The sequence below is a fragment of the Syngnathus typhle genome, unplaced genomic scaffold (assembly GCF_033458585.1).
Source record: "Syngnathus typhle isolate RoL2023-S1 ecotype Sweden unplaced genomic scaffold, RoL_Styp_1.0 HiC_scaffold_39, whole genome shotgun sequence".
Classification (NCBI taxonomy): Eukaryota; Metazoa; Chordata; class Actinopteri; order Syngnathiformes; family Syngnathidae; genus Syngnathus; species Syngnathus typhle.
In genome coordinates, this window is record NW_026871945.1 from 603,401 (window position 1) to 619,831 (window position 16,431).

Here is a 16,431-nt window from a genome sequence, read left to right on the forward strand (position 1 = left end):
TGTGTAAGAGGAAGGATGGGGTGATGTTCATGTGTGCCCATGTGTATGATGCGGCTCTTTGCGGTAACAGAGTAAAAAATGTGGCTCTTAATCTTTGACAGGTTGGCCACCCTTGCAGTAGAGCTATGCGATACCTAGAAATGGGAATTGATAAGATTTTTACGATTTTTGATTCCGTTTAATGATTCAATTCTTTATTGCAGGGGTGTCAAACTAATTTTTTTCACGGGCCGCATTGTAGTCATAGCTTCTTTCGGAGGGCCATTATGACTGTAAACCCAAATAAATTCAAGATTCAAGAGTTTTTATTCGCCATGTTTGAGCATGCCAAACAAGGAATTTGACTTTGGTAAAACTAACAACACTCAGGACATGTAAAGAATGGCAAAAACAGTGTAGACCAGTGGTCACCAAACTACGGCCCGCGGGCCGGATACGGCCCACGGGACTGTTTAATCCGGCCCTCCAACCCTGAACAAATTGTATTATTAAACTTTTTTTTGTGGTCATTTTGCCTGCAATGACTGCGTTTCCCCAGTAGATGGGGAAGCGCTCGCCTGCGGATTTACTACCGGAAGCCGTGTCAGAAAGCTCGGTGCACACTCACAAGTGCGTGTCCGTACTCAGTAGTACGGACATGGCGCACTCGCGCTCTATTTTTATCAGTCCCGAATTTAGAGCGTGGGCTGTGACGACAGCATTCTTGTAATTCGCGCGCTGAGCTTTCAGATGCAGTTTTGCGCTAAAGCCACCCACAAGCCTTCCCCTGGAATCCTTCCATTAAAATGAGTCGCCCAAGGAAAAGCAAGGTGGACACAGTGCCGAGCGTTTAAAAGAGAGTGCCCAATTTATATTTATAATTTATAAGGAAGGAACACAAGAACTTTAAGAGACTGCTCATATGTGTCAGAGAGATTCTGCTCTGACAACTGAACTGAACTTCTATCTGTTAAGATTGTGCATGGCACAACAGAAAGTTAATGTTCCATGGCTTTTTTTTTCTATGAAGAACCCAGAGAGAGTTATTTAGTTATTATTTATTTCCTGTTTTTTCTGTGAAGAACTCAGAGAGGGTTATTTAGTTATTATTTATTTCATTAATAGTGTTATTATTTGTTTCCTGACTTTTTTTCCTGTAAAGAACCTGGAAAGGGTTATTAAATAACCGTTATTTGGTTATGTGTGGCTTTCTGGAAAACAATAAAAATTTTAAGCTCCTCTACGATCGTCACACTTTTTCTGTTACAAACTGACACCGGCCCCCCATCAGAGAAGGCAAAAGTTATGTGGCCCTCACAGGAAAAAGTTTGGGGACCCCTGGTGTAGACAAATTCAAAAAGGTGTGAAGAGCAGGATGTAAGGGAATGGAGAGTACAGCCAAGTGCGTAGCGATAGAGACTTTATTGCGGGCGGGGGTAAGGTGGGCGAAGCTGGAGCCGGCGCTGGATCGGCGATCAGGCTGGGAAAAACAAGGTGTTCTGCTGTATCTTCGATTCTTCACGGACGTCGGTTTGTCGTGGACCAGAGGGCGAAACAATATCACGGGACAGACGGACACTCGGGTCTGCGCTGGCGGCGTTGATATAGCGCTGTCCATGAGGCTGTGGCAGGTAGCGGCGATTCCGCTGATAGGGGGGCGTGGTCTTGTCACAAGCGGCCCCAGTACGTGACAGAAACCCACCCACAAGGGACGGCTCCCGACGTCCCCAGAGCACTAAAAGACAAAAAAAATCAGAAGGCAGAGGAAGGCAACCCCCCGGACGACCAGGCGGGGTTAGTACTCCGTCGAAACGTCCAATTCCTCGTCTCCGGCACCGGCGGAGAAGGCCGCCTCGGGCCCTTACCCCTGGGCCCCTCAACCATCCTCGGCCGTCCGCGCCGGGGGCCCGGTTGGTCCGGGTGACAGCGATGGAACTCCGTGATGAGCGAACGGTCGAGGATCCAGCGACTCGGGACCCAGGAGCGGTGGGCGTCGTCATAGCCCTCCCAATCCACCAGGTATTGGAAGCCACGACCGCGGTGCCGCGATCAGAGCAGGGAGCGGACGGCGTAAGCCGGGCCCCCCTCAATGAGCTGGGGCGGCGGCACGGGCACCAATGCGCTCTCAAAAACGGGCTGCACACGGGACACGTGGAACGTGGGGTAACCTTCATGGACTCCGGAAGGAGGAGACGGACGGCGGACGGGCTGATCACCTTCTGCATGGAAAACGGTCCAACAAAGCGCGGCGCCAGCTTGCGGGATCTCTTTCGCTGCGGCAAATCCTGCGTCGAGAGCCACACCCGCTGGGCCACTCTGTACTCCGGAGCCGGCGACCGGCGCTTGTTTGCCTGGCGGGCGTAGCCTGAAACAGAGCGGAGAAGAGGGGTCCGGGCCCTCGCCCAGGCACGACGACAACGGCGGACACAAGCCTGGGCCTATGGGCACGCCGTGTCACGTTCCTGGTGGGCGAACAAGGGTGGCTGGTACCCGAAGACGCAGTGGAAGGGCGACAGTCCCGTAGCCGAGCTGGGGAGGGAATTGTGGGCGTACTCCACCCAAGGAAGCTGTTGGACCCACAAACGCTGGTCCCCGGCGGCCATGCATCGGAGGGACCTGCCCAGCTCCTGGTTCAGCCACTCCGCTTGACCATTGAACTGAGGGTGAAACCCCGACGAGAGGCTGGCCGTAGCGCCGAGGAGTCGGCAGAACTCCGCCCAGAAGGTGGAAGCGAACTGCGGGCCATGGTCCGACACGATGTCCTCTGGGAGGCCGTGGTGACGAAACACCTCCCGCACCATGATGGACGCAGTCTGCTTCGCGGACGGAAGCTTAGGCAGAGGAATGAAGTGCGTCATTTTGCTGAACCGGTCCACCACCGTGAGGACCACCGTGTTCCCCTCCGAGGGGGGAAGGCCCGTGACAAAGTCGATGGACAGGTGAGACCAGGGACGCCGGGGAACCGGCAAGGGTTGGAGTAGCCCGGCCGGAGGACAAGTAGAGGTCTTACAGCGGTTACATATTGAGCAGGCTCTGACGTAATCGCTGGTGTCCACTTGCCAGGTGGGCCACCAGAAATGCTGCACCACCACGTACCTCGTGCGCGCAGCCCCGGGATGACAGGCCAGGCGTGAGTCGTGTGCCCATTGCAGCACGGACGAGCGCAGGCCCTCAGGGACGAACAGGTGACCTTCCGGGCAGTTGCTGGGGCCGGGCTGATCGCGTGATGCAGCTTCTACTTGGCGTTCAATCTCCCATGACAGCGCCGCCACCCGCACCGAGGGAGAATAGTGGGAGGCGGACCCCGTTTCTCCTCCCCGCCAGGAAACGAATGCGACAGGGCATCCGCCTTCGCGTTGCGGGAACCCGACCTGTAGGAGAGAGAGAACTCAAACCGGTCAAAGAACAGAGCCCCCCTTGCTTGCCTCGCGTTCAGCCTCTTGGCCAATCTCAGGTACTCCAGGTTGCGGCGGTCGGTCCAGACGATGAACGGCATGGTGGCGCCCTCCAGCCAATGCCGCCAATCCTCCAAGGCCAACTTGACGGCGAGGAGCTCCCGTTTGCCGATGTCATAGTTCCGCTCCGAGGCCGACAAGCGGCGAGAAAAAAAAGCGCACGGGTGGAGGCGATCGTCCTGGCAGCTGCGTTGGGACAGCACCGCCCCAACCCCCACGTTTGAGGCGTCCACCTCGACCACAAACTGCCGGTCAGGATCGGGGACTCGGAGGATGGGAGCGGACGTGAACCTCCTCTTGAGCTCCTGGAACGCCTGTGCTGCCCATTCCGTCCATTTGTACGGGGAGGCGGGGCTGGTGAGGGCGGTGAGGGGCACGGCCACCGTGCTGTACCCACGGATGAAACGGCGATAGAAGTTCGCGAACCCCAAGAATTGTTGCAGCCGCTAGCATGTCTCTGGGACAGGCCATGACGTGACCGCTTGCACTTTCTCTGGGTCCATCTCGACGGATCCCTCGCGCACCACGTAGCCGAGGAACTTGACAGAGGAGGCGTGGAACTCGCACTTCTCTGCCTTCACGTAGAGCGAATTTTCCAGGAGGCGGCGTAGCACCGTCCGAACATGCTTGATGTTTTCAGGGAGCGAGCGGGAGAAGATGAGGATGTCGTCCAAATAAACGAACACGAACTTGCCCAGGATGTCTCGTAGCACGTCGTTTATTAAGGACTGGAAAACCACTGGGGCATTGGTGAGCCCAAACGGAACCACCAAGTACTCGTAGTGGCCGCTCGGTGTGTTGAAAGCCGTCTTCCACTCGTCTCCCTCCCGGATGCGGATCAGGTGATAGGCGTTGCAAAGATCCAGCTTAGTAAAGACGGTGGCACCCTGAAGGCACTCGAAGGCAGAAGACAGAAGAGGCAGGGGGTATCGGTTCTTAACGGTTATGGCGTTTATTACCCGGTAGTCGATGCACGGGCGGAGCGTGCCCTCCTTCTTCTCCACGAAGAAGAACCCCGCTCCCGCAGGTGATGAGGACGGCCGTATGATGCCGGCCGCCAGGGACTCCCGGATGTATTCCTCTATGGCCCGGCGCTCAGGAGCGGACAGGGAGTAGACGCGTCACTTGGGGGGGAAGGTGCTGGGCAGCAGGTCGATGGCGCAATCGTAAGACCGGTGGGGAGGAAGGGAGGTGGCCCTGGCCTTACTAAAAACTTCTTTGAGTTCGTGATAAACCGCCGGTACGATGGAGATGTCGTGGCTGTACCTGGGCGGGGCTCCACCGAGCGGGCTGGTGGCCGCCCTCAGGTACGTCCGATGGCAGCGTTCGCTCCACTGCCGAACCACCCCCACCTCCCAGTCCAGTACCGGGTTGTGCTGCCGCAGCCAAGGGTGCCCCAGGATGAGCTGCTGTCCTGGGGGGGGAAGAAAAAAAAATTGGATGGTCTCGTGGTGATTGCCGGAGAGCAGTACCTTGACTGGCTCTGTCACGAAGGCCACCTCGCCGATCAGACGGCCATCGATGGCGCGTGCGGGAATGGGCGGGCTCAGAGGCAGGAAGTTGATCCCCCCACTGGCGTGCCAGGCAACTGTCCATGAGGTTACCCTCCGCCCCGGAATCCACCAGGGCAGCCACGTTCCGGTCGCCCGCCGCGAGCTGGACACGTGCCTGTAACGTGAGCGTACTGGGACTGGGAGAGCCTGTGCTGGTCGAGCTCACGTGGATCCCCGACGCCGCGTGAGCCCGGCCTCCTGACGGGCACCCTGTCACTCGATGACCCCCCTCCCAGATCCATGGGCCTCCGCTCCCGATCGCGCCGCCGCGTTCGTATCCGCCGGTCTACTCGGGCCGCCAAGTTCATCGCGTCCTTCAGGGTTCGCGGACGATCGCGGGAAATTAGCTCGTCCTTCATGTACTCCGCGAGACCGTTGAGGAACGTGCTGACGAGCGCCGGCTCGTTCCACCCGCTGCTGCCGGCCAGGGTCTGGAACTTGAGGGCGTTATCTGCGACCGATCGGCTAACTTGACGCAGCGTCGCCAGTTCCTCGGCGGCGTCTTCGGCGGCAGAGCCCAGGTCGAACAAGCAGAGCAATTCCTCCGCGAATGCGTCGACCGTGTCACAAGCCGGGGCCCCCCTCTCGGGGGCACGTGACAGCTGGGGGCGCAGCCACCGACAAACTCTGGAGGGCTTGGGCCATCTCCTGCTGCTGTTGCTGTTGCCGTTGGCCCACCTCGATCTGACTCCGGATGTCGGCGGATAGGCTGCTAATGGCGGTCTCGGCTTGCTCCAGCCGGGCGGATGCCGTCTCTTCGTTTGCTGGCTGCATAGCCTGGTCCGTCTGTACTGTAAGGGAATGGAGAGTACAGCCAAGTGCGTAGCGATAGAGACTTTATTGCGGGCCCCCCGCCCGCTATCGCGGGTAAGGTGGGCGAAGCTGAAGCCGGCGCTGGATCGGCGATCAGGCTGGGAAAAACAAGCTGTTCTGCTGTATCTTCGATTCTTCACGGACGTCGGTTTGTCGTGGACCGGAGGGCGAAACAATATCATGGGACAGACGGACACTCGGGTCTGCGCTGGCGGCGTTGATATAGCGCTGTCCATGAGGCTGTGGCAGGTGGCGGCAATTCCGGTGATAGGGGGGCGTGGTCCTGGTGCAGGTGGCGCCAGTACGTGACGAGGATGTTATTGCACAGTAATGACTCTGAGACTCTATGAGTGGTGTGAGTTTATCAGAGCAACAGCCTGGGGAAAGAAGCTGTCTCCGTGTCTGCTGGGGAGTAGTTCAAACAGACTGCAACCTGGGCGAGAAGGGTCTGTAGAGATGTTCCTTGCACGTTTCCTGGTCCTGGACAGGTACAAGTCTTGGATAGATGGGAGGTTGATTCCAATGATCTTTTCTGCAGTCCTGATTGTCCGTTACAGTCTGTGCTTGTCTTGTTTGGAGGCCAATCCAAACCAGACAGTGATGGAAGTGCAGAGGACAGACTGGATGATGGCAGTGTAGATGGTCTTCAGAAGCTCTCGCGGCAGGTTGAACTTCTTGAGCTGTCTCAGGAAGTACAGCCTCTGCTGGGCCTTCTTCCGGACAGAGTCTATGTGGCCGGTCCATTTCAGGTCCCGAGAGATTGTGGTTCCCAGGAACTTGAAGGTGTCTGTGGAGAGAATAGTATTACTGCGGATAGTGAGGGGTAAAAGTGGTGAAGGGTCTCACCTGAAATCCACTGTCATCTCCACGGTCTTGAGCGGGTTCAGCTCCAGATGGTTTTGGCTACACCAGTGGACCAGCCGCTCCACCTCCTGTCTGTACGCAGTCTCATCACCGTCCTGGATCAGTCCGATGAGAGTGGTGTCGTCTGCATACTTCAGGAGCTTCACAGGAGAGTCACCTGAGGAGAAATCATTGGTGTAGAGAGAGAAGAGCAGTGGGGAGAGGACGCACCCCTGAGGGGCTCCAGTATTGGTGGTCCGGGTGTCAGATGTGATGCCCCCCAGCCTCACACGCTGTCTCCTGTTGGTCAGGAAGCTGGTGATCCACTGCCAGGTGGAGGCAGGCACCGCAAGCTGGATGAGCTTCTGTTGGAGGATGTCAGGAGCGATGGTGTTGAACGCCGAGCTGAAGTCCACGAACAGGGTCCTGGCGTACGTTCCTGGGGTGTCCAGGTGGTGCAGGATGTAGTGCAGTCCCATGTTGACCGCATATTCCACTGACCTGTTTGCCCGGTAGGCAAACTGGAGGGGGTCTAGCAGGGGGCCCGTGACCTCCTTCGGGTGGTTCAGCACTATGTATGAGCACCTCATCTTATTTACAGTAAAAGCTACAAAGCAAACTGACAAATAACTCGTTTTCAAATCAGACGAGTAAAAACTGGTCAAATATTAAAAAAAAAATACTTTATTAAAGGTGAAGACAATTTGCAATTCTTGTAATGACACGAATTTGATGCACAATTTGTCTTCGCGGGCCACATAAAATGATGTGGCGGGCCGTATCTGGCCCCCGGGCCTTGAGTTTGACACCTGTGCTTTATTGGTTCTCATCGATTCTCATTTGGGGAAAAAAGAAGCTCATAAATGATTATAATCATTTTGTTTATTAGTCAAAGTTCAAAGTTCAAATTCAGCTTTATTGTCAATCCCTTCATATGTCAAGACACACAAAGAAACCGAAATTCCGTTTCCTCCATCCCACGGTGACGAGACACAGTACAGGATAAACGTACAATTAGACGACACAAAATAAAAACAAGAAAGCACAAATAATAAATAATAAATACATAAAATGAGTGATGAATAAATAATAAACAAATAACCCAATAAATAAGAGGAGCAAAACTGAGCCAGTGTGCGTACAGCAGACAGTAAGCATAGCGCTAAGTACAGGAGGCTACGCAGAAATGGGGGGCGAGTTCAGGATCCTAACAGCCTGGAGTATGAAGCTGTTGGAGAGTCCGGTGGTGCGGGAGCGTAGGCTCCTGTACCTCTTCCCAGAGGGCAGAAGCTCAAACAAATAGTGAGCGGGGTGACTCACATCACTCACAATCGTGGTCGCCTTGCGGGTGAGATGGGACGTGTAAATGTCCTTCAAGGAGGGGAGCGAAGCACCAATTATCTTACCAGCCGTGTTCACTACGCGCTGCAGGGCCTTCAAGTTGTAGTCAGTGCAGCCGCCACCCCAAACAGCAATACAGCTGGAGAGGACGCTCTCAATGGTGCCGCGGTAAAATGTAGTCATGACGGCCGGAGGAGCGCTCGCTCGCCTGAGTTTCCGCAGGAGGTACAGGCGACGCTGGGCTTTCTTCGCCAGTGATGCGGTGTTGGTGGACCAGGAGAGATCCTCACTGATGTGCACCCCGAGGAACTTGGCGCTGCTCACTCTCTCCACCACAGCACTGTCGATGGTCAGCGGCAGGTGTTGGGTGTGACCCTTCCGGAAGTCCACAACAATCTCCTTGGTCTTGTCGACGTTCAACAGGAGGTTGTTGTCCCTGCACCACGTGGTCAGAAGGTCAACCTCCAGCCTGTATTGAGTCTCGTCTCCCTTGGTGATGAGACCCACCAGAGTCGAGTCGTCAGCAAACTTTACTATGCGGTTGTCGCTGTAGGTTGCAGTGCAGTCATGCGTCAGGAGGGTGAAGAGCAGCGGACTGAGCACGCAGCCTTGGGGGGCTCCCGTGCTCAGCATGATGCTGCCGGAGATTTTGTCGCCAACACGTACCACCTGTGGCCTCTGACAGAGGAGGTCCAGTAGCCAGTTGCAGAGGTAGGCACTGAGGCCCAGCGTGTCAAGTTTGCTGATGAGGCGTTGTGGCACAATGGTGTTGAAGGCAGAACTGAAGTCCACAAACGGCAATCTCACATACGAGTCCCTTCTCTCCAGGTGGGTGAGGGCCGAGTGGAGGGCAGAGCGGATGGCATCCTTAGAGGACCGTTTGGCTCGGTACGCAAACTGGAAGGGGTCAATGGTGGGGGGGAGAACGGATCGGATGTGCTCCATGACAAGCCGCTCAAAGCACTTCATGATGATGGGCGTAAGTGCCACGGGGCGGTAGTCATTGAAGCAGGACGGAGCAGGTTTCTTCGGCACAGGTACGATGGTGGCAGCTTTGAAACACGAAGGGACGATGGCCTGCTGCAGGGAAGTGTTAAAGATGTCCATGAAGACACCCGTCAGCTCCCCAGCGCAGTCCTTCAGCGCTCGACCCGGGATGTTGTCAGGGCCCGCCGCCTTACGGATGTTGATGGCGGCAAGCGCCCTCCTCACGCTGTCGGCGGAGAGGCACAGGGGCAGCTCGTGTGAAGGGGGAGTGGCCTTCAGCGGGCAAGTGCTGTTCTGAGCGTCGAAGCGAGCAAAGAAGCGGTTAGGGTCATTGAGCAGACGGACGTCGCCTTCACAGCTCTGCGGCGCGGGCTTGTAATCCGTGATGGTCTGAATGCCCTGCCAAAGGCTCCGTGCGTCCCTGCTGTCCTTGAAGTGGGCGGCAATTTTGCACGAGAACGCCCTCTTTGCTTCTTTGATGCCCCGGGACAGGTCGGCCCTCGCAGTCCTCAAGCCAGCCTCATCCCCCGCTCTAAAGGCTTTGTCCCTGGCCCTCAGCAGCCTGAAGACAGCATCTGTCAGCCATGGCTTCCGGTTAGCCCGAGTGACGATGGATTTTGAGAGAGTCACATCATCAATGCACTTCCTGATGGTGAAGGAAACAGAGTCAGTATACTCCTCAATGTTTGTCCGATCGTCGCAAGTGGCAGCCCTCCTAAACATGTCCCAGTCAGTAGAGCCAAAGCAGTCACGAAGCGCATCAGAGGGACCCTCAGGCCACACCTTTACCTGCTTGCGAACTGGCCTGGACGCTCTCACCATTTGTCTGTATGCGGGCAAAAGCATAACAGTGATATGGTCAGAAATTCCAAGATGGGGGAGGGGGGCGGCTTTGAAAGCTCCTTTATGCGAAGAGTAGACCAGGTCCAGGAAGCTGTCGCCACGCGCAGGAAAATTAACATGCTGGTGAAGCCTCGGAAAAACAGACTTCAGGTTAGCATGATTAAAATCCCCAGCGAAGATGATGAAACCGTCAGGGTGCGCTGTCTGTTGTTCACTGACAGCCTGGTACAGTTCACTAAGAGCCGCGATCCTGTCGCCTTCGATGTTGGAAGGCTGGATGTAAACCGCGACTAGCAGAATCGCGGTAAATTCCCTTGGCAGGTAAAAAGGACGGCACTTAATGATCACGAACTCCGCCGAAAGCGAGCAGTGCTTGCATACCACTACAGAGTCCCAGCACCATTCGTCACGGATGTAGACGCATATTCCACCGCCACGAGATTTTCCCCCTTGTACAATGACCGGGTCCGCCCGATGGCACGCTAGCCGCTCCAGATGTACAGCGGAGTCCGGAATGTTGACGGTCAACCAAGTCTCAGTGAACACGAGCACACAGCAGTCACGCACTGTCCGGTTTGTAGATCGCAGCAAGCGAATGTAATCCATTTTGTTGTCCAGCGATCAAACATTCGCCTGAAGAATGGAAGGCACGGCCGGGCGAGCTGGGTCGGCCGCCAGCCTGGCCCGGACGCCTCCGCGCTTGCCCCTCTTCAGCCTGCTTGCACACCGCTTTTGACGCTTCCCAACCGGGGGAGGAATAGCAGACGAGTCCGGCGACGCTTCAGGACGTAGCAGTCCGAGCTCCTTTAATGTCCCCGCATCAAAGTCCAGAACTCGACAAAACTCGCTTTCGCCGATGTTCAAGAGTTCAAGTTCAAGAGTTTTTTTATTCGCCATGTTTGAGCGTGCCAAACAAGGAATTTGACTTCGGTAGAAACACACCCTCTGTTCAACATTTAGGTGACTAACAACATTCAGGACATGTGAATAATGCAAAAACAGTGTAGACAAATTCAAGAAGGTGTGAGGAGCAGGATGTTATTGCACAGTAATGTCTCTGAGACTCTATGAGTGGTGTGAGTTCATCAGAGCAACAGCCTGGGGGAAGAAGCTGTCTCTGTGTCTGCTGGTTTTGGCGTACCGAGCTCTATAACGCCGTCCGGAGGGGAGTAGTTCAAACAGACTGCAACCCGGGTGAGAAGGGTCTGTAGAGATGTTCCTTGCCCGATTCCTGGTCCTGGACAGGTACAAGTCTTGGATAGATGGGAGGTTGATTCCAATGATCTTTTCTGCAGTTCTGATTGTCCGTTGTAGTCTGTGCTTGTCTTGTTTGGAGGCCGATCCAAACCAGACAGTGATGGAGGTGCAGAGGACAGACTGGATGATGGCAGTGTAGAAGGTCTTCAGAAGCTCTCGCGGCAGGTTGAACTTCTTGAGCTGTCTCAGGAAGTACAGCCTCTGCTGGGCCTTCTTCCGGACAGAGTCTATGTGGCCGGTCCATTTCAGGTCCCGAGAGATTGTGGTTCCCAGGAACTTGAAGGTGTCTGTGGAAAGAATAGTATTACTGCGGATAGTGAGGGGTAAAAGTGGTGAAGGGTCTCGCCTGAAATCCACTGTCATCTCCACGGTCTTGAGCGGGTTCAGCTCCAGATGGTTTTGACTGCACCAGTGGACCAGCCGCTCCACCTCCTGTCTGTACGCAGTCTCATCACCGTCCTGGATCAGTCCGATGAGAGTGGTGTCGTCTGCATACTTCAGGAGCTTCACACGAGAGTCACCTGAGGAGAAATCATTGGTGTAGAGGGAGAAGAGCAGTGGGGAGAGGACGCACCCCTGAGGGGCTCCAGTGTTGGTGGTCCGGGTGTCAGATGTGATGCCCCCCAGCCTCACACGCTGTCTCCTGTTGGTCAGGAAGCTGGTGATCCACTGACAGGTGGAGGCAGGCACCGCAAGCTGGATGAGCTTCTGTTGGAGGATGTCAGGGGCGATGGTGTTGAACGCCGAGCTGAAGTCCACGAACAGGATCCTGGCGTACGTTCCTGGGGTGTCCAGGTGGTGCAGGATGTAGTGCAGTCCCATGTTGACCGCATCATCCACTGACCTGTTTGCCCGGTAGGCAAACTGGAGGGGGTCAAGCAGGGGGCCCGTGACCTCCTTCAGGTGGTTCAGCACTAGCCTCTCGAACGATTTCATGACCACAGATGTCAGTGCGACGGGTCTATAGTCATTCAGACCTGTGATGGCGGGCTTCTTGGCTACTGGAACGATGGTGGAGCTCTTGAAGCACGAGGGCACCTCACACAGCTCCAGAGAACGGTTGAAGATCCGTGCAAAGGTGGGCGCCAGCTGCTCAGCGCAGACTTTCAAGCAGGAAGGTGACACGCCGTCTGGGCCCGGTGCCTTCCTGGTCTTTTGTCTCCGGAACATCTGGCGCACTTCCTCCTCGCGGACCTGGAGTGCGGGCGCGGCCTCTGCAAGAGAGTGAGTGGGTGACAACGATGATAGAGGTGTGGAGAGAGCAGTTGTGGGGAGAGGTGAGTATGTAGATTGTGTTGCAGGAGGTCCCGTTGTGTGGGAGGACCGATCAAACCTGCAGTAGAACTTGTTTAGCTGGTTAGCAAGTCTTGGGCTCTCTAAAGGACGGGTGGTTCGTTTCTTGTAGCCCGTGATGCTCTGCAGACCTTTCCACACCGTTGAGGGATCAGGATTGGCAGAGAGGTGTCTCTTCAGGTTCTCCCCGTAACACCTCCTGGCTTTCCTGACCTCTTGGTTCAGCGCGTTTCTGGTCTGCCTGAACAGCTCGCGGTCGCCACTCCTGTAGGCCTCCTCCTTGACTTTGCGCAGCCTCCTGAGGTTCGGTGTAAACCAAGGTTTGTCGTTGTTGTACGTGCAGAAGGTCTTAGTCTGCACACACAGATCCTCACAAAAACTGATGTATGATGTGACAGTGTCAGTGAGTTCATGCAAGTCTGAAGTTGCAGCTTCGAAAGCTCCCCAATCGGTGCAGTCAAAGCAGGCTTGGTTATATTGCAACTTTGTGAAATATTCTGTTTGCAAACATTCTCCTAAAATAGAATACCACCGAAAATTAAGGGCTTCTACAGCGTGTCATTTTATCCATTATAATATTTTGTCTGTTATACTCTGGATAATTTATTTTTTAAAGCCATTCGTTAATATAGAAATCAACATTTTCCATGTTTTTTGTGTATTTTTTACATGTAAATATGTTATCTATTAATGTGGTTGTATTAACTAATATTGTACTCGATTTTGTAATTACCGTATTTTCCGCCCTATAAGGCGCACCTAAAAACCTAATTTTTTATCAATAGTCGACAGTGCGCCTTATAGTCCGGTGCGCCTTATATATGGATCTAGTGATGAATTTGTTGATTGGTTGTACACAGTGCTCTGCCAAAATGTTTTAGTACGTTTTAGTACGACTAGTAAATTACAAGGTCGCATCGCTTCCCAACATTACGGTAACTGTAGTCAGGGGGCGTCACCGAATAGCTGTTGTACCCGCGAGGCTATTTCATTTCAAAATAGGCTGCTCCGTTAATGTTTCGAGTAAATCTACGGATCGATATAGAAGGGAAACCTAGGTAAGTAGTACCAATGCGTTAGATCGAACTTTAGTCAGTTCTGATCGTTTTATAGGAGATCGTTTGAGAAACACGATTGTTTACACTTTGCTGAGGCTCATGGGAGATTGCGAGCTGGGGCTCCTAGGAAATTGCGGATGGCTAATGCTATAACGATAGCTGCTATACGCGCGAGGCTATTTCATATCAAAATAGGCTGCTCTGTTAATGTTTCGAGTAAATCTACGGATCGATATGGAAGGGAAACATAGGTAAGTAGTACGAATGCGTTAGATCGAACTTTAGTCAGTTCTGATCATTTTATAGGACAGTGCTTCTCAAATAGTGGGGCGCGCCCCCCTTGGGGGGCGCGGTGCTATTCCTGGGGGGGCGCGTGTGACCCTGGGGAACAGGCTTTTTTTTTGGCAGTACTAGAATAAAGTGTAATTGCGCGTTTACTACAGCAGGGGGCAGTGGCGCTCTCATTGTTACTTCTGTCACGTTTGCGACAGTGCAACATTTTACGACTTACAAGACAAGTTAGGATAGTCACGGTGGGGAGGGGGGGCGCGAATAGTTTTCTTCTTGCTAGGGGGGGGCGTAACAGAAAATAATTGAGAAGCACTGTTATAGGAGATTGTTTGAGAAACGCGATTGTTTACACTTTGCTGAGGCTCATGGGAGATTGCGAGCTGAGGGTCATGGGTTTTTGCGGATGGCTAATGCTATAACGATAGCTGCTATACGCGCGAGGCTATTTCATGTCAAAATAGGCTGATCTGTTCATGTTTCGAGTAAATCTACGGATCGATATGGAAGGGAAACATAGGTAAGTAGTACCAATGCGTTAAATCGAACTTTAGTCAGTTCTGATCATTTTATAGGAGATCGTTTGAGAAACGCGATTGTTTACACTTTGCTGAGGCCCGTGGGAGATTGCGAGCTGAGGGTCATGGGTTTTTGCGGATGGCTAATGCTATAATGATTAAATTTACGGATCGATATGGAAGGGAAACATAGGTAAGTAGTACTAATGCGTTAGATCGAACTTTAGTCAGTTCTGATCATTTTATAGGAGATCGTTGAGAAACGCGATTGTTTACACGTTGCTGAGGCTCACGGGAGATTGCGAGCTGAGGGTCATGGTTTTTTGCGGATGGCTAATGCTATAACGATAGCTGCTATACGCGCGAGGCTATTTCATGTCAAAATAGGCTGCTCTGTTAATGTTTCGAGTAAATGTACGGATTGATATGGAAGGGAAACATAGGTAAGTAGTACCAATGCGTTAGATCGAACTTTAGTCAGTTCTGATCATTTTATAGGAGATCGTTTGAGAAACGCGATTGTTTACACTTTGCTGAGGCTCATGGGAGATTGCGAGCTGAGGGTCATGGGTTTTTGCGGATGGCTAATGCTATAACGATAGCTGCTATACGCGCGAGACTATTTCATGTCAAAATAGGCTGCTCTGTTCATGTTTCGAGTAAATCTACGGATCGATATGGAAGGAAAACATAGGTAAGTAGTACCAATGCTATAACAATAGCTGCTATACGCGCGATGCTATTTCATGTCAAAATAGGCTGCGCTGTTAATGTTTCGAGTAAATCTACGGATCGATATGGAAGGGAAACATAGGTAAGTAGTACCAATGCGTTAGATCGAACTTTAGTCAGTTCCAATCATTTTATAGGAGATCGTTTGAGAAACGCGATTGTTTACAGAGGGTTCGTTGGTTATTGGCTAGTGGGTGCATACCGCAACCCTAGTCAACCTCAGTTTGTTGCAGTAAAGCTTCTATTTTATGCGCCTTATAGTCCGGTGCGCCTTATATATGGACAAAGTTTTAAAATGGGCCGTTCATTGAAGGTGCGCCTTATACCCCGGTGCGCCTAATAGGGCGGAAAATACGGTAGACGGAAAAGACAGTTATTGTGCAATGCATTTCTAAATTCTGAGATTTTCTGGTGGCTCTTGGGGTTTAATAAATCAATATTAATGTCCCAGCATAATATTTGCGTTTTCTTATAACTTGATTGAGAATGGCAACTAATCTCTCATTAAAAATGTCAAGACAAGATCCTGGGATTCTATATACACAACTTCTGATTATATGAGCTGTTTTTTTTAATATGCATAATATGCACACTCCGTTATATTATCGATGGAATACGTAAAACATTCAGTCACAGTGCATCTCATGGTTTTGTCCACATATAGTGCGACCCCACCTCCTTTTTGTTCATTCGCTTCATTGTCAACATCCCATTTCGACATCTTTTGTCATTGTTGAGCCGAGTGTCTTTTAAAGCTATTTTTTTTCTTCTTTTTTTTTTTTCTTTGAAGGCGCCGCTCGAGTGGTAGCCTGTTACAGCAGCTTTGTCCGTTCTTCCCTGCTTTTAGTGTTTTGATTGTGTTATAGTGAGTTTTTTGTTGTTTTTCACCATCTCACATCATTGAATTAGGCTAGTGCGCGGCTATGGATGTTCACGTTGTAACATTCATAGTTTGTTCCCTACTGATTTTGGAACTTTTTGGTGCGGCGTCGGGTGACCCATCCATACTCGGCTCCCTTGTCTACACCCGCGATCAGCTGTTAGCCTGGCGATACACACCCCTTCCCGATCCCCAAGGAGATATTGCCGCGGAGAAGATGATGGCGAGCCAGAGTGAAGTGCAGGCAGCGGAAGAGACGGTATAAACCGTGTTTGCCATCATGGGAAACGTGAGATCTCTTCAAAGCAAAATGGAAGAGCTAACGGCGCTAGCCAGGACGCAGAGGGAATATCGCAAATGCAGTCTCATGTGCTTCACGGAGACATGGCTGAACGATCTCTCGCCCGACTCACACCTCTCCCTGGACGGTTTTCAAGTGGTGCGGGCTGACAGGAGTGCTACGGAAAGCGATAAGAAGAGAGATGGGGGACTCGCTGTGTTTGTGAACGATAGATGGTGCCATCCCGGACAAGGAGCGTCTCTGCTCCAGTGACATGGTGCTATTGGTGGTTAGCATCCGACCGTACTGTC

The 16,431-nt window shown here is 52.8% G+C and overlaps 1 protein-coding gene across 2 annotated transcripts in view; it reads right to left on the reverse strand.

Annotated features, from left to right (window-relative positions):
- Window positions 1-1,382: 1,382 nt before the first annotated feature.
- The window catches only part of LOC133147273 (uncharacterized), a 61,090-nt gene continuing 46,041 nt past the window's right edge, over window positions 1,383-16,431 (reverse strand). The window contains exons 6-8 of one of the 2 annotated variants that reach the window (XR_009711609.1): window positions 6,647-6,821; window positions 2,196-6,587; window positions 1,383-2,115 (exon numbers count right to left, since the gene is read on the reverse strand). Coding sequence is in view for 1 of the 2 variants with exons in the window: in XM_061271256.1 (XP_061127240.1) it covers window positions 6,807-6,821; window positions 6,934-7,233 (315 nt within the window). In the remaining variant the exon portion in view is untranslated. Of the gene's footprint in view, window positions 2,116-2,195; window positions 6,588-6,646; window positions 6,822-6,933; window positions 7,364-16,431 lie in introns of those variants that run through there. The other variant, XM_061271256.1, reaches the window with a different exon arrangement.